This window comes from Sturnus vulgaris, chromosome 6 (genome assembly GCF_052056855.1).
Source record: "Sturnus vulgaris isolate bStuVul1 chromosome 6, bStuVul1.hap1, whole genome shotgun sequence".
NCBI classification, from domain to species: Eukaryota; Metazoa; Chordata; class Aves; order Passeriformes; family Sturnidae; genus Sturnus; species Sturnus vulgaris.
This window is the reverse complement of record NC_142248.1, coordinates 42,993,073-43,019,510: the sequence shown is the minus strand read 5'-3', so window position 1 is coordinate 43,019,510 and position 26,438 is coordinate 42,993,073. Positions and strand designations below refer to the sequence as shown.

Below are 26,438 nucleotides of genomic sequence, written 5' to 3'. Positions count from 1 at the left end.
CTCCTCTCCCCCCTTCCTATCTCTCTTCTCCTCCTCCTGCTCTAGCCGATCAGGTTTCCCCCGGCCCCGCAGTGACCATCCGGGATCGCTGCTGTATCCCGGCCGCGCTCCGCCGCTCCCCCCGCCGCGACTCCCGCACCCGCCGCAAGACTATGTGGCCCCGCCCACCGCTGGCCCGGCCGCGCCCGCCCATTGGCTGTGCCGCGCTGGGTGGGCGGGGCTATGATGTCTCCATGGCAACCGTCAATCAAGCGGCGGCGCTCCTCTCTGCGCTCCCCCCCACCCCATCTCCACCTGGAGCCCCCGGGAAGCGGCGGCTCCGTCACCTGCGGCTTTCCCTGGAAGGGGAAGGGTTAAAACGCTCCCGGTGCTGTCGTTACTGAGGCTGAGGGAATTTTTCTGTGTCCACTTCTGGGCCCCTCACTTCAAGAAAGTCATTGAAGTGCTGGAGCGGGTCCAGAGAAGGGTAGCGGAGCTGGGAAAGGGTCTGGAGCACAAGTCCTGTGGGGAGCGGTTGAGGGAGCTGAGGGTGTTTCGCCTGGAGAAAAGGAGACTCAGGGGTGGCTTTATCACTGAAAGGAGGCTGTTAGCCAGGTGGAGGTCGGGCTCTGCTCCCGGGATACCAGCGACAGGATGAGAGGACAGAGCCTTAAGCTGCGCCGGTGAAGGTTTAGGTTGGACGTTAGGAAGAATTTCTCCGAAGAAAGCGTGATTAAACATTGGAATGGGCTGTGCAGGGGGGGCCGTGGAGTTACTATCCCTGGAGGCGTTTAAGGGTAGACTGGACGTGGCACTTAGTGCCATGGTCCGGTTGACACGGTGGTCTTTCCCGAAGTAATCGCTTCTGTGGTTCCTGTTGGTTAGTCATGGACAAGTGTCCGCCGTCTCCCCCTGTTACAACCGGAGCTCCGGGACCCGGACAGCCCCAGCCCCGCCGCCGGGCAGGCGCTGCCGCCCGGGCTCATTCTCGCTCGGGCGGGCGGTGTCGGGGCCGGGACCGGGACGCGTGCGGAACGCGCGGGGCGGCGCTGGGCGACGGCGGGGCCGTTTGGCGGCGGCACCGGAAGGCGGAAGGCGCGGCGGGAGGAGGGAGGGGAGCGAGAGGCGGCCATGGACGACCTGGGCTGCCCGCGGTGCAAGACCACCAAGTACCGCAACCCCTCCCTGAAGCTGATGGTGAACGTCTGCGGGCACACGCTGTGAGTGGCGCCGGGCCCCTGGGGGAGCGGGCGCGGTCCGGAGCCCCGGCTGCTCTGCGGGGCACCGTGCGGCGGGGCCTGGGGAAGGGGTCGCTCCCCTCTCCGGTGCGGGGATGGAGGCGACACCGACTCCGCCAGACCCGAGCGGCGTTTACGAGGCGGCTCTGGGCCGCTTGTGCCGCCGTTTCCTCCCCCGGAAGGTCCGTGTCAGCCCGGGCTGGTCCGGTGTGGGTTTGACGCGCTGCCCCCGGTGCCTTCTCCGCAGTGAAATTCCCGGGGGGAAGCGGGGAGGGACCCACGGGACACGGCGTCAGTTCGGGACACGCTTCTGTCCCGAGAGGCTGCGACGCATCGGGGTGCGAAGCGGGAAACGCAGGGAAAAATACATTTCCTGTGGAGTTAAACATTCCTGTTTAAAACTGTGCTCGGATAGTAAACAAAAAAAGGCGTTTGATGTATTCTTTTAATGTATTAATTTTGCTGAGTGAAGCGTGCTTTGCTGAAGGTTTGGTGCTGGTTTAAATGTTGGAAAATCCTCTTGCGAACCTGTGCTGATGGTAGTGTTATCATCGTGGTTTTTTCTTTTTTTGTTTTATTTTTCTCCCCCCAAGAACAGTGATTACCTTTTTTCCCTTTTCTCCCAAAACTAAACTCTTAGATAGTACCCAGGGCTGGCCTTGCTGATTTTAGTCACAGATAGTCTTGCTGATTTAAGTTACAAATAGCCTGAACTCATTCAGATCTGGGGACCGTCCTTAGTTAGTGTGAAAGTTTAAAAGGCTGTACTCTAAATTCTTTCTGGATGTACACCGTAGAAGTCCAGTACTGCAGTAGCAGCCCTTTCTATATTTTTTTATTTTTGTCGTGTCATCTTTCCTATGATGTGTATATTTTTAAACTACCTGTGAATTACATTGAAAGGATGCAGCTTAAGAGCTTTTGCTTGCCTTGGTACATTGTTGTAAGTGAACAAGATGAAAGAAGTCAATTACAAGAAAGGATTTATCTTATTGTTTTAGGAAAAAAGTGTTGCTTTTCATTTTGTTCCATGCTCCTGTTCTCTGCAAGCACTGCTGTTGCCAGGAAGGTGTGGTGGTGTAGGAGAGGTGGCCTCAAGAGTGTCCCTTTGGTGACAGCGGTGCTGGAGTCCAAAAGGCAGCAGCCTTGTTTAGGTAAAGTGTGCGGGTGTAAAGTGATGCCTCGATCTTGCCTTCACCAAAGATCAAAGGACTTGATCGAAGTGGTCCTGATGTGCTTTCAGGCTTCTCCAGACCCGCTTCCAGCAGAGGACAGCATGTCTCAGTTTGCTTTCCTTTGCTGCTTCTCCGTTGTTTTGGGGTTGTTTTTGTAGCTGAGTTTTGCTTGAGACAGTTAATGCTGTTTTCTGTTTTACTGGGTGCAGTTGCTGACATCGTGTTTGGGACTAATTTTCTTGTCTTGCTTCTTGTTTCTGCACAAGGGCTGCCTCTGCTTCCCTCAGCTCTTGTTTGCATCTCTGTTGCAGAGTAGGATCTCTGGGTTTGTTTTTGTTGTGTCTAAGGACTCTCCATCTCGATGTGGTTCAAGTGTGCCACTTCTCCTCTGGGTTTTCCTTCCAAGAGCTCCCTCAGGGTTGTGTATCTATTATTGCTTCCATAATGTTACAAGGCCTTCGTGCTGGAAGTTGTTTCTTAGTAATGGTTAATAAATTTCCAAAGTAACTCATCTAGAAGCTCAGATGACCCACCTGTAAATGAAGGGAGGTAATTGACACTTGTTCTCATAAATTCACCATAATTCAGTCACAAGGCAGGAATGTTTAATTAGCTCCCGAAGCAAATGAGCTAACATAAGTTTCTGATGGAGATTTATCCTTAGGCAATCTATTTTGATATTTTGCAGTTCTTACCATTGAAAGTGCTACTCCTAATTTCCAATCTAAATTTATTTGCTATAATTGAAGCATTTAAGAACTCCACTGTGAATTTTATACACTTGTGAACTCTTTATTACTTCTCTTTTGTAGAAATGTCTGGAATATTTTGAGGGCTTTCTCTTTGGTGTTTTTCACTCTGAAGAAATCCCATTGTTTCAGTCTCCTCTCTTCAGTGATTTTTATTTTTTTTGTCGTTGTTACACTTGGGGACTATTCTCACTGGGTTTTATTAGGCTTTTTCCGCTTGGTTTGCATTTTATTGGAGCTGGACATGGTGTTCCACCCAGGAAGGATGATGAATCTTGATATATTTTTTTTTTTGCAGTGATATGTTTGATTTATAAACATACATAAACAAAGCGTAAACCCCAGATTCTTTAGCACTTTACCACTCAGCATAATCTGTGGGCAGAACAGAATTCAAGCTTGCTTTCCATGTTATGTTGTGCAGATGATTATTATTATCTTTTTGCTCTGTTAAACAACTTTTTACTTCTGATGACTTTTGCACTTGCTTCAAGTAACTTTTGGTTGGAGGGTCTCAGATTCCAGTTTTTGAAACTGGGATTATTCTCTATTACCTTCCTGATATTTTCCAATGTGTATTTTGTGGACGAAATGTCTGGGAGATATTGGAAATTATTGCTTGTGACCACAAGAAAGCCAAGTGAGGCGATGCAAAATGTGAACTTGCCTGCAGTAAGCTCATGGCTAAATAACCCTCTTCCCCTGGTTACTTTTTGTAACATGGAGAATGTGAAAAGATTAGAGCCATGTGAATGGGCTTGCTACCAATTTTCTCTCTGAGTGAAATAATGATAGCTTATCACTGGGTGTGGGTTTCTAATCACCTCGAGTCCTTCAGTGTGTTCCGCTTTTCTTTAGATTATATGACTGTCAGTTTAAGAGTGTCAAAAGTCTAGTTAAACCAAAACTATATTGCCTGTAGTTGCTGTTTCACTACTTACGTTGTTATTGTGTCATTGGAAGGAATTCTATTCCTTTGCTACGATTTGTTCCTAAGAAATTGTGTGTTGAATCTCATCTGTTCTGTTATCTGAAATATGCAGAAGATAGGCTTTTTCTCAGATTTTTTTGGCATCTTCCCAGTATCTGATGGTAAGCCTGACTCTGGTCTGTGTTTTCCTGGGTACTTGTTTCCTACTCTTCGGAGGCAGGTGCTTTAGTCTTTCTTTAGGGTGTTGGAACTTAATGCAGAGATGATCCAAAACTGCTTTTGTCAGTTTTCAAAGGGTAAAGATTACATCTACCAGATTTGAAAACCTTGAAGTACTCCTAATGCTGTAACCCCTGGATATAGTCCACAGGTTTATGGACTACACGTCCATGGGTTTATGGAAGCTCATTAAGCTGTCTGCAGAAGCACATTGCCTTTATGGTGCTTTTTGTTTGAAGTGTGCCGATAAATCTGCATGGAAAATTCAGAGCTGTGGCTTTGCTGGCTTGGGAGCTTTGGAGCAGTTGCTGTAATGCATTTCCCAGTTCTAGCCTGGGCTCCTACTCCTTCTGCTGTGCTATGAGTTACATTAGCCAGCTAATCCATCTTACTGAGTGGAGATTGATGCAGAAAATGCCCCAAGTGCTTTGGCATCATCTGTTAGAGATTTTCCTTCTCATTGAATAGTGGGTTAATGCGCTCCTGCTTCAGCTGTGCTTTCTTGCATTGCAGGCGTTCTGAAGGAATATTCTCATTTTACCTTCAGTGCGGTCTCCTGGTAGTTTCTTTCCTAAAGCCCTGACCTTTCCTATTCTGTCACCTGTGCTGTTCACTTAATGAAGTGACCTCCAGTGATGTGATTTGTGCTTGTGCAAAATACCTTGAATTTTAAAATATTGAAGAGCCTTTACTTAGCTGAGATGATTTGTCAGTAAGCTTCAGATCTTTGTTTCACCTGGGTTTCAGAGAGCTTGTGGTTTTACCATGACTTCATTTTATTAATTTTGTGACTCTGTTTTCCCTTCTGAAGAACTATGAGAGTTGTCTTCTTATGGCCTCTCAGCCAGGTTGTTTCCATTTTCGTTTTCTTAGGTGGTTCTTGCTCTCTGATTAGAAATAAATTAGAAGAGCCATTCCTTTTAGCATGGTTTGTATTCCTCTATTTTATTTTCCTTCTCACTTTTTATATAAAAAACACATCTCAGACTGTAAGAGAACTTGTTGGGCAACAGATGTCCTGTTTTTTCTTTCTTTTTGACAGATGGCTGCAGTGAAAGTTCTTGCTATGAAATTCTGTGCTTTGGAGGTTTGGCTGTTCACTCTTCTCCTCTTCCTCACTTCATTAATTTAAATCTCATCTGAGGTAGATGTTATGTGTGAAAGTCCCTGTGCTGGCCTCCCATCTCTTTGCTTACTGTGCCCTTGACCCTGCCATCACATTGGTTCTGGATTTTGGCCATATCAGTGGCTTGACCCCATGTTAGAAAACTCACAGTGGCTTTCTCTTAATGCTGCACGTTTGGCATGGTCAGTTCTCCCATGGGCAGTGGAACTCTGGAATGTGCTCGTGGCAGGGTGGGATCTGAGTGCTGATAAGCACAGCAGTGCTGCAGTGGAGATAAGGGATAGGCAGGTGGCTGCAAGAGGATGAAATCAGACATTTGGTCTTTTATAAACACCTTTCATGTTGGGATTCCACTGCAGTTTATTCCAGTAGAATCTTGCCAAGCCTTACAATTGTGGGAATGGGTGTTTTGGGGTTTATTTCTTAGTAGTTTGTTTCCCTTGGTTATTGCTTCTTGACCAATATCGCCAAAAGTGTAACACCATGTGTTTTTGGCATCACAGTAATGTTAAATAAGCCTTTTCCACTATAAATCTTCCCTGTCACTGGGAGGGAGGATGATAAATTAGCAGTTAAAAGTTGTTCTAGGATGGGACTTAGTAAGGAAATGCTTAGTTCAAGAATAATGAATGGCTTTTAAAGTTTATTTTCTTAAGTATAACAGAGGTTCAAGGCATCAGATACTTGGCTTTACAAAAACTTTTGTGCAGGGAAAAGTGTGTCTAATTATGGAGCAATGCTTGATTAAAGTCCTGTAATACATTAGTTTCTAAGGTGCACTGATGGCTTTGCTTTCTTTTCGAAGTTCACTCAAGAATTATATTCAAAATCCGTTGTGCATGCATGACAGTTTTTGGTTTTTTAGACAATTCCTAGAGTCTTTTCTAAGCATGCAGATGCTGGGTGCGTGCTTGCCAATGGAGTTGTAATCCACCTGGCTTCACTTGAGACCATGAATTATCTTTTACTCTGCCTGCTTGGATTTCATGGCCTGTGTTGAGTTTTAGGAGGCAGGTTAAGCATGTCCCACTGATTTACTTACATAAAGAGGAAAGGAAATGCATCCACCCAAACCTGCATTAAAAGAACGTTAAGGTTGTTACTGCAAACAGGAGTGGGTAGAGAGATTTATTCTTGGCTGTAAACTTGGACCATATGGTCTCCAACAGGAGACACAAAAATGTTGGGTAAAAAAGGTAGTTAATTGGGACTGCTGCTTCACCTTTGTTATCCCTCTGCCTTTTATAGGGAGGAGGAAGGAAACTAGTGTGTAAAGCTCTTATTAAGAGTCAGTTCTTGTGCTCCAGCTACCTGTGAGGCATCCAGACTTGTAGAGAGAGGAAATGTGAGTGTCTGCAGACCAGAAAAAACAAAGAGACTCCTTTTCTTCCCCAGTGTCATGCCAGCTGTTGTGCTGTCTCAGCAAAGTGTCTTTTCCAAGCTGAGCATCTCTGGGAGACAAGGGCTCAGGGACCAGAGCAGCCTCCACAGAAAACTGGGAAGCTCAATTTCAGCAGCTGCCAGTTTGGTGGTTTTGGGTTTGCTTGTGTACTGCTACAGACTTAGATGGTAGTTGATGAACTTGATCTATTATAAGCTTTTCTGATCTTTTTCTTGTCTTTAAGAGACTTATGGGAAGGTCTATGGTCTCCTTACTAAAATGTAGGGTTTTTTTCTCCTGTTCCCAGAGGGAGATGTAGTTATTTCTCATTTAATTTTTTAATAAGGCTTCAAAATGAAGGCAGTGTAAAAAAGCTTACTGTCTCTAGGCCCAGCTTTGTGTTGCTCAGGGGAGACATCAATTCACCAAGTTGTGTTGTGGGGATTCTCTAATCTGCCCTGCACCCTGTTAGGGTGTTTCCAGGGATTCATTAGGGGGGAAGTGGATCCTTGGAGAGCTCTAATTGCAGTGTTAATGCATGCAAAGATGAAGAAACAGAGGTTTCATTATTTGCATATTTATTTTAATGTCAGAAGCTTTTGGAGTTTTATGGCTGTCAAATTCCCTGGGAGGTAGAAGTAGGAACATCCCTGGTGAATTCAGGGGAATGGGGTCTCGTGCCAGTGCGTGGGGCTGGACTTGTTGGAAAACAGTTTGGAATCTTCTTGTTTAAACCCCTTCCAAGTGAAAGGATGGCTTGGCTTCATGCTGCATTCTTCTCTGCAGTGTGGTTCAAGAAAATGCCTTTCTTCTGGGATGGGGGGAAGCCCTGGAGACTGTGGAAAATAACATAAAACTATTTTTCAGCCAAGTGAGTTTGAGTGAGGAAGTCTAAAGTAGAGGTAGGCAGTGAAGATCTGTCAGACCTGTAACTTTTAATTTGAGCATGTGGGAATTAGGGGAGCTTAAATATGCATTTGAATTTTATTTGGCAAGCTTTTTTTTCTAAAGAAAATACCTTGAATGCAAGATTTACAAGGACAATGATTCAGGGCTGTCATTGGTAAACATAAAGGTTGGCTGTGATATATTTGATTTTTAGGCCAGAAAAAGTGGTGTGTGGGCTTTGGAGCACAAACACGTATGAGTGTGCTGGTTCAGCCATGGAAGTGTGGATTCAAGATGTGTGAACAGGCAGCAGAGCAGGCACAAGGAAAAGAGCCACCAGGCTTTGGTACTTACAGACCCTTGCAGGAGCTGATCTAGTTTGCTAACCTGGCAGAAAATGAGCATTTTTGGTCAGTTAATGCTGTTTGTACAGAACTGGCACGTTGAAGTGGCTTGTGAATGGTTAGTCAGACATCAGAGGTGGTGCAAGGTCATTTGTAGGAATCTGTGTCTACAAATGAGATAGGAATAGGGTGGAAGGAAGGACCTTCCCATGACACAATGTTAATTTATCTTTTAAAACCATTTTGTGAAGCTCCATGCTTTAAAAGTTGGCTTATCTGGGGGAGCAAGTGTTGTGTTTTGTCTCTAAGGCTTGGTTTTTTGCTCTTATTACCATATCACACCTCAACTTAGATTCCTGGATAGTAAATCCTTGCTTGTATGGAAAGCATGAATAATCTTGGTGGATTAAAGCAGATTGGGACTACATGCAGTTGAAAATCTCAACCAGAACAGGAACTTGGTGGGGTCCTGAAAATGCCTACTTTGCTTTGGGGAGATAAGTAATGAATGCTATGTAAATGTATTTCATTCCAAACAATTTCCACCTCTGAGAGAATTTTTCTACTTTCTTCTCTGTTACTTGGGAGACACATCAGGGAGGTTTTTACTCATTTTGTCAGATCTACTATGAGACTTTAACTGATGCTTGATTGAAGTAATTGCATAATCAAAGCCTGTCTGCTTCCTCAGAGGAAGAAGCAAATTTTTTTTTTTATGTTAAGTGGGATGTACTCCCTCTGAAAGAAAGCTTTTTCCTGACTTCTTAGGAAATAAAAATCTAGGTCATCTTTCTTCTTTGTCTTTTTGGCGTTATTCTTGATTTTATTAATTTGGATTAGATGCTCTTTGGATCCAGTTCCATCCCATTAGTCTTCCAAAGTCTCTACAAGTTAGTCATAGGAGGTGATTAAATCGTTGCTGAAATACCCAAGAGGTTATTTCCTTCTGCCATCCAGTTTTGACAGTGAATATTTACTTTTACATTTGGCTCTGAGTCATGGTCTTGATACTTCTGATGAATTGGTGTTAATGCCTCAGTTTAATTCTTTTGTTTTAAAACTGGCATATTTAGAAAATCTTCTCTTTTCTCTGTTGAGCTATCAATTGCCATGTCTGCTTTGTAATACTTCTTGTCTGCTTAGCAAAGCCCACAGAGCTCTACTCTTCATTCCCTGTAAGTACTTTTTGGAAATTTAAGTTATGGTTCTGCTCCTTGTGACCTTGGCAAAAGGAAAGCTGTTGTTTATATCTTGTCTCTCCAGTCAGTAAATGGAAAAGTAAATTCTTTTTCCTTGGTTCTGAAAATTCAGTCTGCTTATATCTGCAGCCTGAATTGGAGACTTTACAAGAGCATGCAGTGACAGGACAGGGGGAATGGCTTCACACTGAAAGAGAGCACATTTAGATTGATTATTAGAAAAAAATTCTGTACTGTGGGAGTGGTGAGGCTCTGGCAGAGGTTGCCCAGAGAAGCTGTGACGGCTCCATCCCTGGGAGTGTTCAAGAACAGACTGGATGGAGCTCTGAGCCATCTGTTCTAGTGGAAGGTGTCTCTGCCTATGGCAGGGGATTGGAATGAGATGATCTTTAAGGTCCCTTTCAACCCAAACCATTCTGTGATTCTGTGGTCCTGGAAATGGGTTTGGCTGCCCATCTTGAGGTGTCTTCAAACATGCTTGGCCCCTTCTGGGTTGGATAAATGCTCCCCCTGTTAGGGGTGAATATGGTAACACCTGACACAGGAGTGGTGAATTTCTGTGGTGAAAGCAAGTGCTCCTCAAAAAAAAGGCAAACACAAGAGCTGTTTAAACAATTTTGTATTAGGCAGGTTTTTCTTTTCTCTTTCTTTTAATTGCATCTACTTCATTTTAATTGAAGCCAATAATTCTGTGGGTTTGTGAGGAAAAAGGACAAATGGGCTTGCTTCTGTGTGGTTGCATTAGCTGTCAGTTGTTAATAAGCCATATGCATAGGTTTAATATTTATGAAATTAGACAAATAGAATCCTGAGTAATTTTAGAAAGCACATGTGTCTTGGTAACTGTAAATTCACAGCAGAGCAGATCCAGAAGAGCCCTGTTGTACTCAGAAGTTGCATTTGTGTGTGTGCTCTTTGTTTGGAGCTTTGGCTGATTGTTCCCGGACAATGAAGGTGAAGTTTGAAGAAAAGCCCAGTCAGCATTTTGGAAGTTGAATTCCACTGTTCATACCTGGTGAAGAAATAAGGAAAAAAATTCCCTGGAAGTAACAGACTGTGGGACAGCACTGTGCTGAGCTTGCACTGGGGACACTTCAGTTTCATGCTGCTGATTCTCTCTTTTGGTTTGATGGTATTCAGGGAACAGTGGATGTTTCCTCACAGACCACTCTGGCTGCAATAAAAATCACAAATAGTCCTAACAGTGATCTGAATTTTGTAAAGATGTTTACCTCGTTTCTCTTTTTAAAAAAATATGTTGCAAGAATTAATTTTGATGAGACCTTAGCAGGAACTCCTGCTATATGTGACAAAATAAAACTTTGTCATAGCTAAAAACATTTTTGGATGCTCTGAAAATGATATTAAATTATTCTTGTTTTGAATATAATGTGTGAGGGGAAAGAATATATAAGGAAATTCTTACAGGTTTTTTTTTTTTTTTAATGGAATGTGGGTAAGTTCAGATCAGTGAGAACAAGATGGCTCAGTCACAAAGGAACAATGAGGAAGTCATCAATCTGATAAATATTTTGGCTTTGAATTGAGAAACATGAGGTAAGGATTTCTGCTGTGCCCACACAGTCCTGCCTCAGTGGTTGGCACTAAGGTTAGATTGTCTAAGCATTTGCAGGATCCTGGGCTTAACATGAGCAGGACAACTTCTTTAACATTTTAGAGAGGATAAGAGGCTCTGCTGAGAGTTAGGAAATAGTGGGATGGGACAGAGTGGGAAGAAATGTATTTTGTTGGTTTCCTTTTAAGGAGGAGTGTTGAGGTGAAAGTTCCCAAGAATGTTGTACTCTTCGGTTTTTTATTAGTTCCAAGAAGTGTGGCCAGACTGCCAGTCTCTGCCAGGGTGGCAAAGGAGGACTGATGTTCCTAGACAGCAAAAGGTAAGGGAGTGGTTTGGGCAATGTTGACACCTTCAGACTGCTGAGGCAGAATGGGAAGTGTTGGGTCTAACTGGGCAGGAAAGTCTGGCACTAGGATTAGATGTATGGCAAGAGCTGCCCTCAGAGCCAGGGTGAACAAGGAAGATCTCTGGGCCCAGACAAGTACAGGCAGACAAATGTTTAACTTCTTTGTCTTACTTGAGGGTGTCATGTGTTTGTCTGTAAAAAAAGAAAGATATCTTTGTGGGGATTAGGAGCTGAACAATCTGTAGGTGTAACTAGCGACTAGGTAATCTTTACTGTGAGTATATGAATAGCCTTGTGTAAACAGAAGAGTCCAGATTGTTCTGGAAGTAGTGTCTGTAGGCTTTAAAAAACTGAAAAAGTAGTCCTTACACACCCTGGATGGCGTCAGGAAAGACTGTCGGTGGCAGTTGTGTACTTTGATAAGCTTGTGACTGATGTGCTGTGAACTAGAAATGGGAGGCTGCCTTTAAATCCCCAAGATCCCTTGTTCTAGGAAAAAAAATGAAAAGTTATCTTTAGTTTTAGGGTATGGTTGTGTTCTGTAGAGGGAGAGAGGCAGGTTAACAGGACTGAGGGCAATTCCAGGGTGATGGGATGTTGCTGAACATTGTCAGCTGAGCAGGCATGGAGGAATTCAGGAGCTGGAGAGATACTTCTCTGTTAAGCTTAGTCTAGAATTACTGATTTCTTTGAACTTTTTAGTTTCTAGTCTTGCAACAAAATTTTGCAAAACAAACCCTTAATTTCTATTCTGTCTACCTGGTTTTAGGGAAGTGTGATACAGGATGTGTGTGCAGAATTAGCTACCTTCATGTGGGCAGGATCTCAGTGACATGTGAGTGAAACATCCCCTTGGAAATTTTGTTTCTTGGGATGAAGCTAGGGAGCTCAGATTGCATGGAGTCTGTGGGGGAACCTTTGCTACCAGCTGACAGATTGTGGAAGGGAGCCTTCCCTTCTGCAGAGAAGGTGTGACTAGGAAACACCTTGTGTCTCTGGGGAAACTGAGATGCTGTAGTGGTTGAAAGGGGAGGCTGACTGCCAGTCTCAATGTATGGCAGTAAAGGAAGCTGCAAAGATCCCAAGGGAGACTGTCTTGGAGAAAGGGAGATGACTACACGAGAAGTTGAGAGAAGGAGTGATGAGCATAGGAAGATGTGAAGTTCTTGGAGGATGAAGGCATGGGAATATCAAAGGTGAGGATAGTGAGTGTGTGTGCTTGAACATTGTGGTAAGGGGCTGTGGGTGTCTAAATGGAAATGAACCAAGCCTGGATACAGAAGTCTTGAGCAGGAGAAGAAGGAAGGGTGCAGAAGGGCACACAGATCCTGTGTTCCCTCACTGGGCTGGAGCAGCACCTGGGTGTTGTACAGAGCCCTGGGATGGAGCTGGCCAAGTTCCTGGTGTGCAGCGTTTTGTAGGGGCTCTGCTGTGCCCATGGGATGCCCCTGTGGAAGGAGTGCAGGGTTTTGTAAGGGCTCTGCTGTGCCCATGGGATGCCCCTGTGGAAGTGCAGGCTCTGTGCCACTGCTCCTGCCCCCCTCTGAGAGCCGGGCTTTGAGCAGAGGAAATCCTATAGAGGGCTAATGCTAATCACTCTCAAATCAGGAATGTGAAATTTGGGCATGCTTCAAGCATTAATTATAGTGGCTTAATTTCCTTATCTGGTAATGTGGGGATAATGCTACCTCATGGTGGTTTTGAGAAGGTCAGTTATTTAACGCTGACTGTGAATGCCAAAGAAAACTGGAGAGGGGAAGGAAAACAGTAAACGTGTCGAAGCAGGATTTGAGCAGGGCAGAATAAACAAGGTCTGAGGATAAACTGGCATTGCCTGTGTGTGCATTGCCCGTAGCTGAGTGTTGCCTATCCAAAATGCTGAAAGAGGTGGGATCTAACAAACTGGGAAGAGCAACCCCTCATCCTGGTGCCTGGCAGGCCATGCCCATTAACTGTAAGGAAAACATGTAATGCCCCGGCCATGTATTGTGCAGGTTGTTAGAGGAATAACATGACATTGAGGCCTCTACCCTGCTGCCTGGCTTAGTTGACATAAGGTAATGGATATTGAGGGGAGGAGCTGAGTAGCAGCCTGATTGCATAAGCCTTTTTTCCAAAGGAAACTGGCTAGCACAATGTGGAGATATAATAAATTTATATTGTGGTGCACGACCACAAGAGGGATCAGACCACTTGAATTTTCACTTCTGCGTTTTTGATTCTGCCTTCTTTCATGTAGCCTGTGTTACATATGGACATTTTAATTGTCTGACTTGCCAATGATAATATGAGAAATTAGGTTGAGTAGTGGGCTTGGCTATAGTTTGCTTTCTGTCACAGGTCTGTTTCTTGGCTTCAGTCTCTGCTGTAAAAACAAAGCAGCATTACTGCATGACTTTGATAAATAGATTTACATTTCTGCTTGCACTAGAAGTTATCTCTTACTGTTTGCTAGGTAAAGCTTCATTTCCAATACTCTGTTTTTTTAAAGTGAATATTCTAAAAAGTGACTGTGCCATTGAGTTCAGCTGAAATAAAGAGCCTTTATTTTATATGAGCTTGGTCATTCAAACCTGATTTCTCTCTCCTGGTTTCTTTCTTCTGGAGTATCAGTTGCATAACTGGCAAAGATATACAAGACAAATGCTGACCTGAAAGTGACCATTCCTTGAATATAATCGACCACAGTCACTTCCTCTTACACCTAATCAGTCCAACTTTTTGTTTTAAAATCCATTTGTTTTCTAGGGAGAGTAGAAAGATGCAAAGTTGCTTGAAGGAGAATTGTGCAAGCTTCTTTCTACTGTGTCCTTCCTCCACAAATACAGAAGCAGCTCTATCATTGAAAATTTAATGAAGCTTTCATCAATATAATGCTGTGCCTCTGCATTCTCTGAAATGTATTCATTTTTAATGAGCTTCTAATTCTAATTTCAGGTAACAGGAACAACTGAACATAACCATAAATCTGATTTGTTTGTGAACAGCGTGTCCCACGTAATTTACAATTCCTTAAGTTATCACTGAGGACTTTTGGCTCTTTTGGGAGTTTGGTAAAAATGTTTTGTTTCAGACCTTTTTTAAAATAAAAATCAGCCTCAGCAAACAGAAGCAATGACCTTAAAACAACAAAGTGGTTGTCCCAGTGTCATATTGGAGTATTTGCATTTTTGTAAAAAAAAAAAAAGGTTTTATTTATTTTTTTATTTCTTAGCAAGCCTGGGGTTAGTTCCTTAATTAAAAAGTACAATACTGGGAAAATATTTTGGGTATGTGGGAGAGCTGGTAATACTGAACAAAATATAGTATTAATTACAGAAAATGGAAATACTGTAAACTCTACTGCACTCTGGACAGTCTCAAACTGGAGATACCTATCATGCATCCAATAAAGTTGCACTGCTGGAAGAAGCAACTAGATTTGCTTGGCTTTTTCTTACTGGGTGTGAATCAAAATGCTGAAAAAATGATATTGGTTACCAAATTTTATGCAATAATGACACCTATGAGTACATAATTATATTTTCAATTAGAATAAGAAAGCATTAACACTGAGACATTCTTTTGGTCATGTGAAAATACTTTATTGTTTTATCTGCATTATTTAATTTATGATCCTTTTATTTTTTCTCATAATCATAATTGACATTATCCATAAATATTTAATTTGTGTTTTGGATGTTAATTGCAGAAAAAGGCCACATATAATCATATAATTGGATACCACTGAATAGAGAAACATAAAATTTAATAACCAGAAACATTTTCTACTACAGATAGTATTGCCTTTGTAATAATACAAAAAGTAATGTGGAAGGAGGGGATACAGTTCTTGGCAACCTGAAGTTTTTTATTTCATCTATTAACTTCCTTGAAAAGAAATCTTAGTTTAGTACCAGGAGGAAGCTGCATTTACATGACACATGTTTGTATCCTGGTTTCTTTTGACAGTTCTTATTTTATTGCATTGATTTACTTGGAGCATTACAGCAGCAGGATGTTTTTCCATATATATTTTAAATCCAACTTTTAAAGCACTTTTTAGCAGCTTTTCAAATGAAAGCAGTATGCTGAGCATATTATATGGATATCCCGAACTGTTTCAGGTGTGTGAAGCAGCCCCACAATTTTATTGAACCTTTAGTGAGATTTAGAACTTGTTGAGCTTGGTGGTCTCTCCTCGGTGCAGACCAAGAGGCGTTGGGCTGGTGTCTCCTGGGAGGCGCAGCTCTGGAGCAGCGTCCTTGGCACTGCCAGCGTTGGCACAGGCTTGGGGACAGTCGCTGAGAGCACAAGCAGCCAGAATGGGGCAGGGATGATGCCATTCGTGCCCTCGGTCAGCTCTGCCCTGCTGCCACGGGAGCCGTCGCCCAGGGGAAGGAAGCTGCGGGAAGTGCAGCGCAGGCTGCGGTGCCTGCGGTCCGCTGGGCTGCAATCCCTGCCCTGCACCGTTCCCTAGTGCGTGGCCCTGCAAGAACACTGCTTCTTTACCTCTGGAATACTTTCCTAAATGATTTTCAAGGCTTTCAGAGACTCCTTCCATACAAGATCAGATCTGGTGTGGGCAATTCCATCTGACATGTCCTGAAGTAGGAAAAGTGAATGTTTGCTGTGCTGGTCTGTTCTAGAGACTTCACTCTGGGCTCCGTATCAGTGATAAACACTTCCACTGTGGTCTGATACCCATAATTACTGAATTTATATTGGCTAATTACAAAAAATCAAATTTCTACTTAGAATCCCCATTTCCTAGTCATTTGGAATGCAGAGCAGTACAACAGAGGAGTGGATGAAGGACCTGTGTTAGCAAGGCTGTTGTTTCAAAAGGCTGGCTCACTTTATCAGGTGCATGAGTGCCAGCATAGCCTCCCTCACTCCTGCAAGGAGCCCATAGAAATAGTGAAAAACTGCATGTGATGATTACTTTTAGGATCAAACCTCTCCTATTTATTTTCACTTCTAAAAAAGTACATCAGTTTTTCTGACAGTTGTTTTTCTGTAAAAATAGTTTACTTAACACAGATAATCAGTTTATTTAAGATATGTTGATAACACCAGACTTGGAGTTTGTCCTAATACAGTCACTTCTCATATTTGGCTTGGACTATTTACAGGAGAAGCTGCAGATGAATGAAATGATGGAGAGGTGTAGGTTTGTGTTATCTCCCCCTTTAAATATCATCAGTTCAAAGATATTTAATAGCTGTCTCTCATCTTCTTCTGAGCGATACCAGACCTTTTACTTGCCAGTCTTTGGTTTGACTAAGTCAGCTTCTGAGTAGGGCTTGTAATAAATACACCAGTCCAACTTCATTTCATGATGAGAGATCGTTTTTTTTGGTGCAAGTTTGGAGCAACTACATTAATAAAACTGTTTATTTTTCTTTCCTAATATCTGCAGATGTTTTTTCCATATTCTTCAAGGATAATTTGAGTATTGTTACCTGGAGTCTGTTGAGGAATGTGTAGATAGTGCATAAAACTACATTCCAAGCTTTGTATTAGAGTTTAACACCCAAATGTTAGAAAATTGCAAAATAAGGACTCAGGCTTAATGTGGTTCCTCTGTATATATCTGGCAGTGTTCTATTATTGACAAAGAATGATATTTTTCATCTTGCAAGATGTGTTTTATGCTATAATCACAATATTTTAATACAATTACTTTTTGGTTATATCAAGCATATACAGTGAATAAGAGGATCATTAATTTCTTCCTTTTCTTTAACATTCTTGATCTAAAGCTTTCTATGCCTGTGTATTTCTCCTGTGATATTAAAGCAGTGCTGTCTCATCGTACTGATGAGAAAAATCATAGTAATATTACAGGATCTCTACATTTTTATATGTGCTAAAAGGGGAATATAGAACTTCTTTTCCATCAACGCTTCATCTTCAAATACACAGCCTGCTTTCCCAGCAAACAAAACCAGCCTTTTGAAAGCCTCCTAATGTAAAGTGTTAAACTTAGAATGTGCCAATCCCATGGGTAGCTGCTGGGCATTCCAGAAAAGGATATTTGCATTACTTAAGGAAATGACACTTTAGCTTTTCTCTGCAGTATAATTTTGGAATATTTACAGGTTTTATTGTATCATAGAGTGTTAAGGAGTTGGAATGGACCTTAAGGTCATCTTGTACCAAATCCCGCTGCCATGTGCAGGAATATCTCTCAAGGTTTTAAATTTTGTGTTATGATATTTACCTTTGCCAGACATCTGTGGTCATACCCTTTCCAGTGGTATTGTTATTGCTTGGGCCCAAAACGTTATGGCTATCCCCACACTCTGCTTCCAGTACAAATGAGCTTTGTTACTAGCCAGGTTGGTGTAAAATATTTTTATGCTTTGGACATGATCAAACATCACTAAAAGGTGATGCCTTTTGTGTATAAAGACAACAGGAAGAGAAATGGTGTGGTTAAGAAAACAAGTAAAAATTACTGGCTGCAGGTGTGTGTTGACTTCCACTTGAGCCTCCCTGGTTACTCCAGCTAATTAAAACCCAGGTGTTCCCTGTGTCACAGGCCTGTTCCATCCTTGTCTTCCAACCTTTTTTTGGCACTGAATGGTGAATCACTTCAGGAAGGTGATCCCTTTTAGGGTTTTAGATTAGTTACCAGCTGAATTAGCTCCTTGTACTGCTCCTGGGCTCGTGTGCTGTTGTAGAGGTTGCAGGGCAGATCTAAAATAGGATAAGCTACTGTAGGACTACACTTGACCTTGCACTTGTAGTAGCCATATTTGATACCAGTAAAAAAAAATAAAAATATATAAATCTGTATGAGGTACCTGCATGTGTCTTTGTTGATAACTTGAGTGCTGTCCTGGTAACATTCCTGCAGCCTAAAGTGCCTGTGTAGGTGTGTGTCAGCCATGCAGAAAAAGCTTTGATCTCAAATGATCCCACACAATTTCCCCAATTCATACAGTGGGAGTTAAGATGTTTGTTTTAGTTGACAAGCTGAGCTTTCAGAGGCTCCATTTGTTTTTTGCTCAAACATGGTGTAGCTTGGATTTGGATTTTGCTTAAACAAACGGCAAGGAACTGCCTCTTCATGTTATGTAAAGTTTGCTCCTGAAAATAAAAGGATCACTTGTGGATTACTGAAAGTGTTGCAATTTGGAAAGAGCTATGTTGGAGAGAAGACAACTTTCTTGAAGTGGGGGAAGAGTTTTCAGTTCTCTTTTAGATCTTTCCATGGTCCTTTCAAAACTTGTGCAGGGATTTGGTTCACAGTGGACTTGTAATATTGTCATCAGTGTGAATGAAAAGCTGCTACGAGAGATTACTCAGGAGGGTGCACAATATGGTCCTTCATAAGAATGATGGGTTTTGTTTGGTCTATTTTTCTTCTGTACATAAATGAAAATGAAGATAATAGAAAGTAAAATCTATTTGGAAGGTAGTAGGAAGGGCAGTGAAGCAAGTTTGATATTTGATGTGTTGTAGCTGTTGTCACCAAACTGCCTCTTCTCTTCTCTTCTCTTCTCTTCTCTTCTCTTCTCTTCTCTTCTCTTCTCTTCTCTTCTCTTCTCTTCTCTTCTCTTCTCTTCTCTTCTCTTCTCTTCTCTTCTCTTCTCTTCTCTTCTCTTCTCTTCTCTTCTCTTCTCTTCTCTTCTCTCTCTTTTTTTCTTTTTCTAACATTGTTTATGTTGGTAGTAGCCAGAAGACCTTTCATGAGTCTCAACTCACAGTTCTCTGCAAGGAAAGGAAAAATGCTTGAATTAGCTGTATTCTAAAAAGTAAACAGATTTGAGCAGGAAAGGTGACGCTACAGTAGGAGCAAGAAACAATTTCCTCTTGAGTTAGTTGATACATGTCTCATGCTAAAGTACTTGCCCAGTTTCATGCTTGAGTTTTCCGTGGAGCTCCAAGATAGGATGGGAAATAGCACTGGAATTAGAACTTCATAGAGCATCAATTTAAGTATTTGTGGCTCCTTATCTCTGTGGTGGTTTTTTTCATGCCCCCTTTGGAACAGAGGAGGCCAGCTTGTGTCAGGGGATGTTTGTGCAGTATCAGTGAGATCACATGTATGCAAGTCATCTTTGTCCCCATCTTTCTTGTCCCCTGACTTAGGAAGCCATCCCACAACTTCTGTCTGCACTGGTGTGTGCAGAGGAAGAGAAGGGTAGGAAAAGTCACACTCCCATCAGCGTCATGAAAGTACTCTGTGTCCCCAGGAGTGTTAAACTTGGGGTCTTTTCAAAGAGGAATAGATGCTGTGCAGGTGAGTCAGCCTTTTGTGTTAAGGGCCAGGTGCTTGACTTATTTTCAAGCTGGCATGCTAGGACACACTGGCATTCATCACATTTGTAAACACTCCCCAGAGCTGAGGAAGGCTTTTGTCTTGTAACCGGTTTTCCTTAATGCTCTGGGAGTGACTGGCTTGACGCATTTTCCCCAGGTGGCATCAGCAGCCTGTGAAACACAGAGGAAGCATTTCTGCTCTGTGACCTTTGCAGCAAAGTGATCTTCAGGGAGGACAACCAGGAATCGGTGTCTGCATTTTTGGTACTGTGCCCAAATATGTACACTTTTGACTCCAGAACAGGGAGTGAAAGACTCGGTGTCTTGGACCAGCCCTTGGGCAACGCAGTTCTTGTCCTTGCTTTTCTGCTGCATGTGAATTTGATGGTTGACAAGTCATTCCTGCAGAGCAGGAAGAGAAACCTTTTGGTTTTAGCAGTGGAAAGATGGTTGCTGGCATTGGAAGTGGAACAGAGCAGGTTGTGGTCTGTTGTGCCGAGTTTTATGTCAAGTTTAGGCTCTCACTTTTCTGGATGAGTGTTCAGATTTCCTTTTGGTAATCTAAGTCTAAGTAGTCTAACATAGATCTAAAATCTGATAATTAGTTTTTATAGCATCTGTTTTTGAACAGAGACTTGAGAGTATTTGTCTGTAGCAAAGAACAAGTGAAACAAGTTCCTGATGAGTTTTCTACAATATGTGGCATAAGGATGGCCTCAGTGCTGGGGCTGCTTGCAGAGATGAGTGTTGGGCCATCCTAGACCAACGCAGTATTGCTAGGGAAAGCAAAACCTCCAGTTACGTGGGCTTTATTCCAGTGCATGTAATAAGTGTTTTCTCAAGTGTCTGTATTCTGTTTGGTTTTGGTTTTTTTTTTTTCTTTTCTATTTTCTGTGTAGTGGGTTTTTTTGTTTGCTTTCAGTAGGCCATTGTCTTGAGGGGCCTGGTCTTGCAAACAGTAGTGAACAAGATTTGTTTACTGGTGAGACCTGTGAGACTGTTCGGATAGGTATATGGAGCTGAATCCAGGACCTCCTTGAAGCCCACCAAATACTGAAGGTTTGTTTCCCCTTCTTCCTTGAGACCTCAATTCCCAGAGGCCTGTGAAGCCAGTTCACCTCTCCCAGTAGTCACTGACTGAAGGATTAGGCCATTTTTTTTCATAGTACAAAAGGCATGAAAATAATTCACATTTTGAAATGTTATGTCTGAGAACGTACAAGCTGCAAGCAGCCGCACTCATTTTTAGCTTATTGATGATGAAGTCTTGAGTGTTAACATGCCTGTTAAATGGGTATTTTGAGCATGTGAAAAGTGACTTAATTGTATATTGTCAAAACCAAAGAACCTCTTTTGGCCTGGCCGTTTAATAGACTGTTTAGCCTTGCTTGAATCTGGTTTTGATAAAAGCTGCTGAGCAGAAATCACATGGGTTTGTCTTTCACTGTTCACTGCTGTGTAGGTGGGGATACAGGCAGGTGCTGGTGACAGTTTGAGCTGTCAGACTTTGTGCCTGGAGTGACAATTGCTGCCTCTCTAGCAGAACCTAAACATACATTATCTTGTTAGTGCATTCCCGTCTTTACGCAATTAAGCTGTATTATGTTTAAGCTGCCTCCACTGTGCGCGTTCACACAGTTTTAACAGTTTATCATTTAAAGCCTATGAGAATTTGACTGAGATTTAATTCCACCTGTACAGCCTGGGCAGCAGTGAAGTGTGATTCTGTCTGTATGCTTTAAGTGCAGCTGCCCTGAGAAGTGAGAGTGCTCCTATCAGTATTGTCAAGGTCTTCAGCAACCAGATAAGAGAGAATGACCAGCAGGAAATACTCCTTTGTGGGGGAGAGTCTTTGTTCCATGAGAACACATTCAGATAAAAGGTGAAAATTGTTCATCTTGGCATTCCCTTGCCTTAAAATTACCTAAGGGCTGGTCAGCAAGGAAGTTTCCTTGCAGCGTTTAATAATACTGATTTCTGCAGAAATCCCAGTATTTCACACATCTCCGCTTTATTACTTGGAAGTTTTGCAGATGAGTACATGTCAGTTCTGGAAGCTGTGCTATTTATTGCTGTTAAGGTAATATTTGGGGTGGAATATTTTTTTTTTAGTAAGCATCTATATCTTAAGACTGTCTGACTCATGTATTCTATTTTTTAATACAAAATAGTTTTGAAGGGTCAGCATGTTGTAGCGGTTGAGATATGGCACTAAAGCATAAAGAGCCATTGTAAGGAGGGAAATAATATTATGTCCCTAGGAGCACTGAATTAATTTACACATTTGTTTCTAATGACCTGGCAACGCTTGTTTGCAAGCTAATTGAGGTATGTGATGGGTCCAGTTTTGGGGCTGACATCCCCCTGCCCCAATTAACTGGATGGTTAATTAATTCACTTAATTAAGGATGGTGTTGGTGGCAGGGCAGCAGGTAATGGTTGGTTCTGCTTCACCTGTACAGACAGGGCAGTTCTTTCTCTGTTGGGTTCACTCATCTTGGGAATGTGGCCTGATCTTTTTGATTTCCACGACCAACTGTAGCACGTTTTTCACCGGGGAATTTTGTTAAACTGGTTAACTCCGTGCATTAGATTCAGGTCGTGCTGCAGTGGGTGTCACCAAACTCGTTTTACAGGGTTTTCCAAGGAAAACACTCAGTATGGTATTTTCTGCCCTGGGTAGGCTGGTGGGCTGTAAATGGCTTTTTCAGTTGAGCTGTAGTTGCTTTTCAGATACCTGAGTTGCACAATGGCACCGTGACTCATGAACCACAGCCTGTGTCCCTAACTGGATTCTTTTGAGGCTTTAATTGTTGTGTGCAATAGCAAGGGTGCAATCTTCAGTATCTACAAGCAATCCATCTTTTCCTTATCTTTGGATCATTTTTGTTTTATTTTTACTAGTAAATTTGGCTTAGTGAGAGTAGAGAACATGATCACTATTATGACATTCTAATGTTTCTTGGAGAACATACTGGTAAACTATGGCATGCCTTACACATCTCTCCAAAATGTTCCATGTGGTTTTGGGGTGTGGAAGCAGCATAAATTGCCCTTTAAAAGCTGAAAGTCAAGCTGAAGTTCATGGGAATCTGAGAGCTTTAGAGAAATTAACAAAAATGTGTTACAAATAGTAAGAATATAAAATATTATCATAAAACAATGAGAGTAGATTTTCAGTATGGTATTTCCTTAGAGTTTCATTTTTGGGTGGAGGGAATTAAATATTTTGCACACGTGCAGCTTGCTTTGGTCAAGAACATTAGAGGTGGTCAGTGTTACATGGGCACCCCAGAATATCAGGAACTGGAGGGGTCATTGCTTTCTGAAAAACTCATCCTTTCCTTTATTTTGTGTCTTCTCTGGATCTCCCAGTTGTTGATCATCATGGATTTTGCTAGAGACTGTTGCTTTCTGAAAGGATCTTTAGAATAAAGAAATCCTGTGTTAAATAGAGTAATTGATTTTTAATTTTTTTGAGTGAGTTGTTGTGAAAAAAATCCTTTTCATTATTGTATACAAGCTTACAATTTGATTGAGACTAGGAGCACATAAAAAGCATAAAATCCTGTATTTCATACTTCCTAGAGTTGTGTGCTCAGGGGTGTTCTCTCCTGATTTGTTTTAATTTGACTGCTTTAGTGGCACTAGATAATATCAAGCATTCATTTTGTGTGATTTATATGGGTAGGGAAAATACTATACACACTTTCTCAGGCCAAGAACAATGTTCTTTACACATGGCCTTTAATACAGCTCTGAGCCTAAATAAATGCTGCTTTTGAGTATGTGCACAGATCCCATATAATTATGGAGCAGTGTGGTTAATTATGAGAGAACCTGCAGCATTGTGGATTGCTTCTCAGCTGATGTTTGGATAAAACAGATCAGCTCAAATATATTGTCTGGAACTGATCATCTGAATCCTGGGCCAGATTTCCTTTTTCTTGCTTATTTTCAGTGGCTCTTTAGTTAATCAGGGGGCATAGCGGGCTTGGTGGCACAAGGCGTGTTGGTAATGGTGGGGTTTGGTTGTCTGTGTGATATTTACAGCTGGAGTAGTGAGTGGAAATGGAGAACTCTTTTCTTTCCCATTAATATTGTACAGAAATAGGAATAAACAAAATTACTCTGCAAAATGAGTTAGACCAGTCCCACAGAGGGTGGCAGGTGGGGTTTATGCTAAAACAGGCATTAGAAAACACTCTTCTAGGCTATTTCTACACATGAAAACGAGCCACACACAAAATCCCAACAATCTGTACTCTGAATTTGCTGTACATGGGAGGAACTTCACATAATGAAGAACAGATTTGTGGATATTTATCCGACTTCAAATCATTTGACAACAATTTGATCATGATCATCTCACCAATGTGGGGAGGCAGCTGTGTGTCCTCTTCCCTCTTGTCCCAGTGTCTGCATCTGCTGCTGAGTAACTTCACTGGGGTATTCTGCTTTGTGTGGTTTGTGGCAGAATGGGTACTGAGAGAAATCCTAACAAGAACAGAATGTATTTTGTTAAAACTTTTTTGCTTTCGTCTTTTTGATCCTCCTTTAATACAAATTGTCTCTCTTCTTGCTCCCTCTGTGCAACTGATTCTCCTCATTTGCTTTTCCTCCTAACAAACCCTGAAAGAATGAATATGCACCACAAATTTGCATCGTGATATCCTTTGAAATGTGCTGCAACTTTGAGAGAACAGCTCTTGTTATGTTTTTGCAGTGGTGAGTAATGTGTTTGCTCACTTTGTCCTTTGTGTTTGATAACCTGTGAAGCTCCCTCCAACTTCACTGGAGTAAGGCTGGGCTGGGTTTTTATTCCCTACGATCTGTAGGAAATGATTGAGATGCCAGCACAGCTAATGAAGGTCTGACATCTTCTCCTTATATTTAATACCTAAAATTAGTTGCATTGAGTATGACCTAACAATTTAGCTTCAAAAAGTTTGCATGACATTCACCAAGTGGCTTAATGCATTGGAATAGCAGTTGCCATTTATTTTTGAGCTTGAGGAAAAAGCATTTTTTGGAATTAATAAATTTAAAATGCAGAAAAATGTTCCCTACCATGCTTTAAGTAGGTCAGGATTTCTGCCACCCTTAGAAAGGAAATTGAAACCTGACCTGCTCAATGGCCAGGGTAGGATGGGGGAAGGAGGTTTTGGTGTGTTTTTCCTTAATTTTTTTTTTCCTATTAATTCAAAATATACTTTTTTTTTTTTAGATTTGTTTCGCTGGCCACGCGTTGCATATTGTAGGATATTTCAAAACATCCCTGAAATATTTGTCATGCTGTGTCCCACCAAGAATGTAATCTTAAGGTCTCTACTGTTTATGAAGCACAGTCTATATTTTATCTCATGCTGAGAAGAGATGTGATAATGGTTGTTTGGGGATTATGTGAAAATGAAGTGAGGAATGACCCTTAAAAATTGGTAGGAAGTGGGAGATTCCCAAATGAGACCAGGGAGGTGGGGAAACCGACTTGCTGTTCTGGGGTTTTTCTAATGAATATCGTTTTTGCACTTATGATGGGGGAAAATTAAGATTGGGGAGAGAAAGAAGCATTTAAAGAAAGTGCAATAAAAATCTGTTGGGCTACAGAAATGAAAACTAAACCTATAATTCAGGGAACTCGTGTTTGTCAGCGGTGCAGATTCAGGGAGTGCAGGCATTTAGCCTGAGAAGGTGCCTGTGATGCAAAAGATCATCAGTGGATCAGAAGTGCTGGGAAGTGATCTGATGAAAATGAGCTTCAGGGACAAGGTAGCACGGCCACTCCTAAATGAGAGACCTGGTGCACTTGGAAATGTTTTACTTGGTGTTGGGTTCATTCTTTACATCTCCTTTAACTTTCTTTAGGTTAAAAAAGAAAATAGATTGGCCAAAGCATTTCTTGTAAAAACATACTTGCCTAGGCTTATTTCTTGAAGGATGAGGTCTGGATTTGTGTGAAAGATGGCAATAAAGTGTTACTGAGCTGCATCCTTTGTTTTTCTGCAACTTAATATTCAGAGTAATTTGGGCTCTGCTCTGTGAGGTATTAAAGGAGTTCATAGAGATCATTCTTCCTTCTCTGACGTGCAGCTATTCAAATTGCAGTAGTAAAGTCAACAGAGATTTAGCAAGTCATTCTAAATGGTACTTTAGGGCAGGGAATAAATAATGTCCTAATCAATTGAAATTTCAGTAGGGAATTGTGCTATGATGTAAAATTACCTACATTAGTCCAGAAAACTCATGTGATCTCAACAGCAAAAATGCTACTGAGTCCTTAATGTTCAAAGGCTACTGGTGCTTTTGGTCTGTCTCACTGAAAAGGCAGCAGCCTTGGAAAGCTCTTAGTTCCCTGAGGCTGGACTGGACTGGAGAGGAGGGAAGGCTGATTTGTTGAGTCATGACCATCACCTTTTGCTGCAGAAAGGATTTTTTTCATGCTAGTAGAATATATCTCCATAGCAAATTACATGTTCTATCTGAAGTAGGGACAAGCTGAGGATTCTTACTCCAATTTCTTCTGTGTGTTGTATTGGCTATTAAGGACAAGCAGAATGGTTGATCTTACCTTTTCTCTTTCCACAATGTAAAGAAATTGATCCAAGTGAATCAAATTGGGATTTATGACATATATGTATTATGGGTTATCCCAGATAAGATAGAAGAATATTAATCTCTTTAATTTGGGAAGACTACTTTAGACTGATGGCTAAGAGTGATTACTGTTACAAGCAGAAGGAGGAGATGATTGAATACTGAAAAAAAAAAAAAAGGAAGACTAGTATAGCCCAGATGTTCTAAGATGCACATAGTTTTATCTTTTCTCTCTCCTTTTTAATTTTTCTTCCTAAGCTATTGTTGTTTCAGGGTTTCAGTCGTTAGAGCACATAACCAGGACCATAGATAAGACTGGAGACATCGTCTTTACCATATCTGGTTGCCTATTGAAGACAATCAGGTCATCAAATCCTCCTCTTGTTAACTTACAAAACTTTTAAAAACTAAGTAATGTTAAAATTTTTAAACTACTTTTT

At 41.8% G+C, this 26,438-nt stretch overlaps 1 protein-coding gene across 1 annotated transcript in view; it reads left to right on the top strand.

Annotated features, from left to right (window-relative positions):
* Positions 1 to 1,052: 1,052 nt before the first annotated feature.
* MNAT1 (MNAT1 component of CDK activating kinase) overlaps positions 1,053 to 26,438 on the top strand; it is a 115,073-nt gene continuing 89,687 nt past the window's right edge. The window contains exon 1 of the mRNA XM_014871381.2: positions 1,053 to 1,199. Within this exon, the coding sequence (XP_014726867.1) occupies positions 1,111 to 1,199 (89 nt within the window). The 5' untranslated portion in view covers positions 1,053 to 1,110. The remainder of the gene's footprint in view (positions 1,200 to 26,438) is intronic.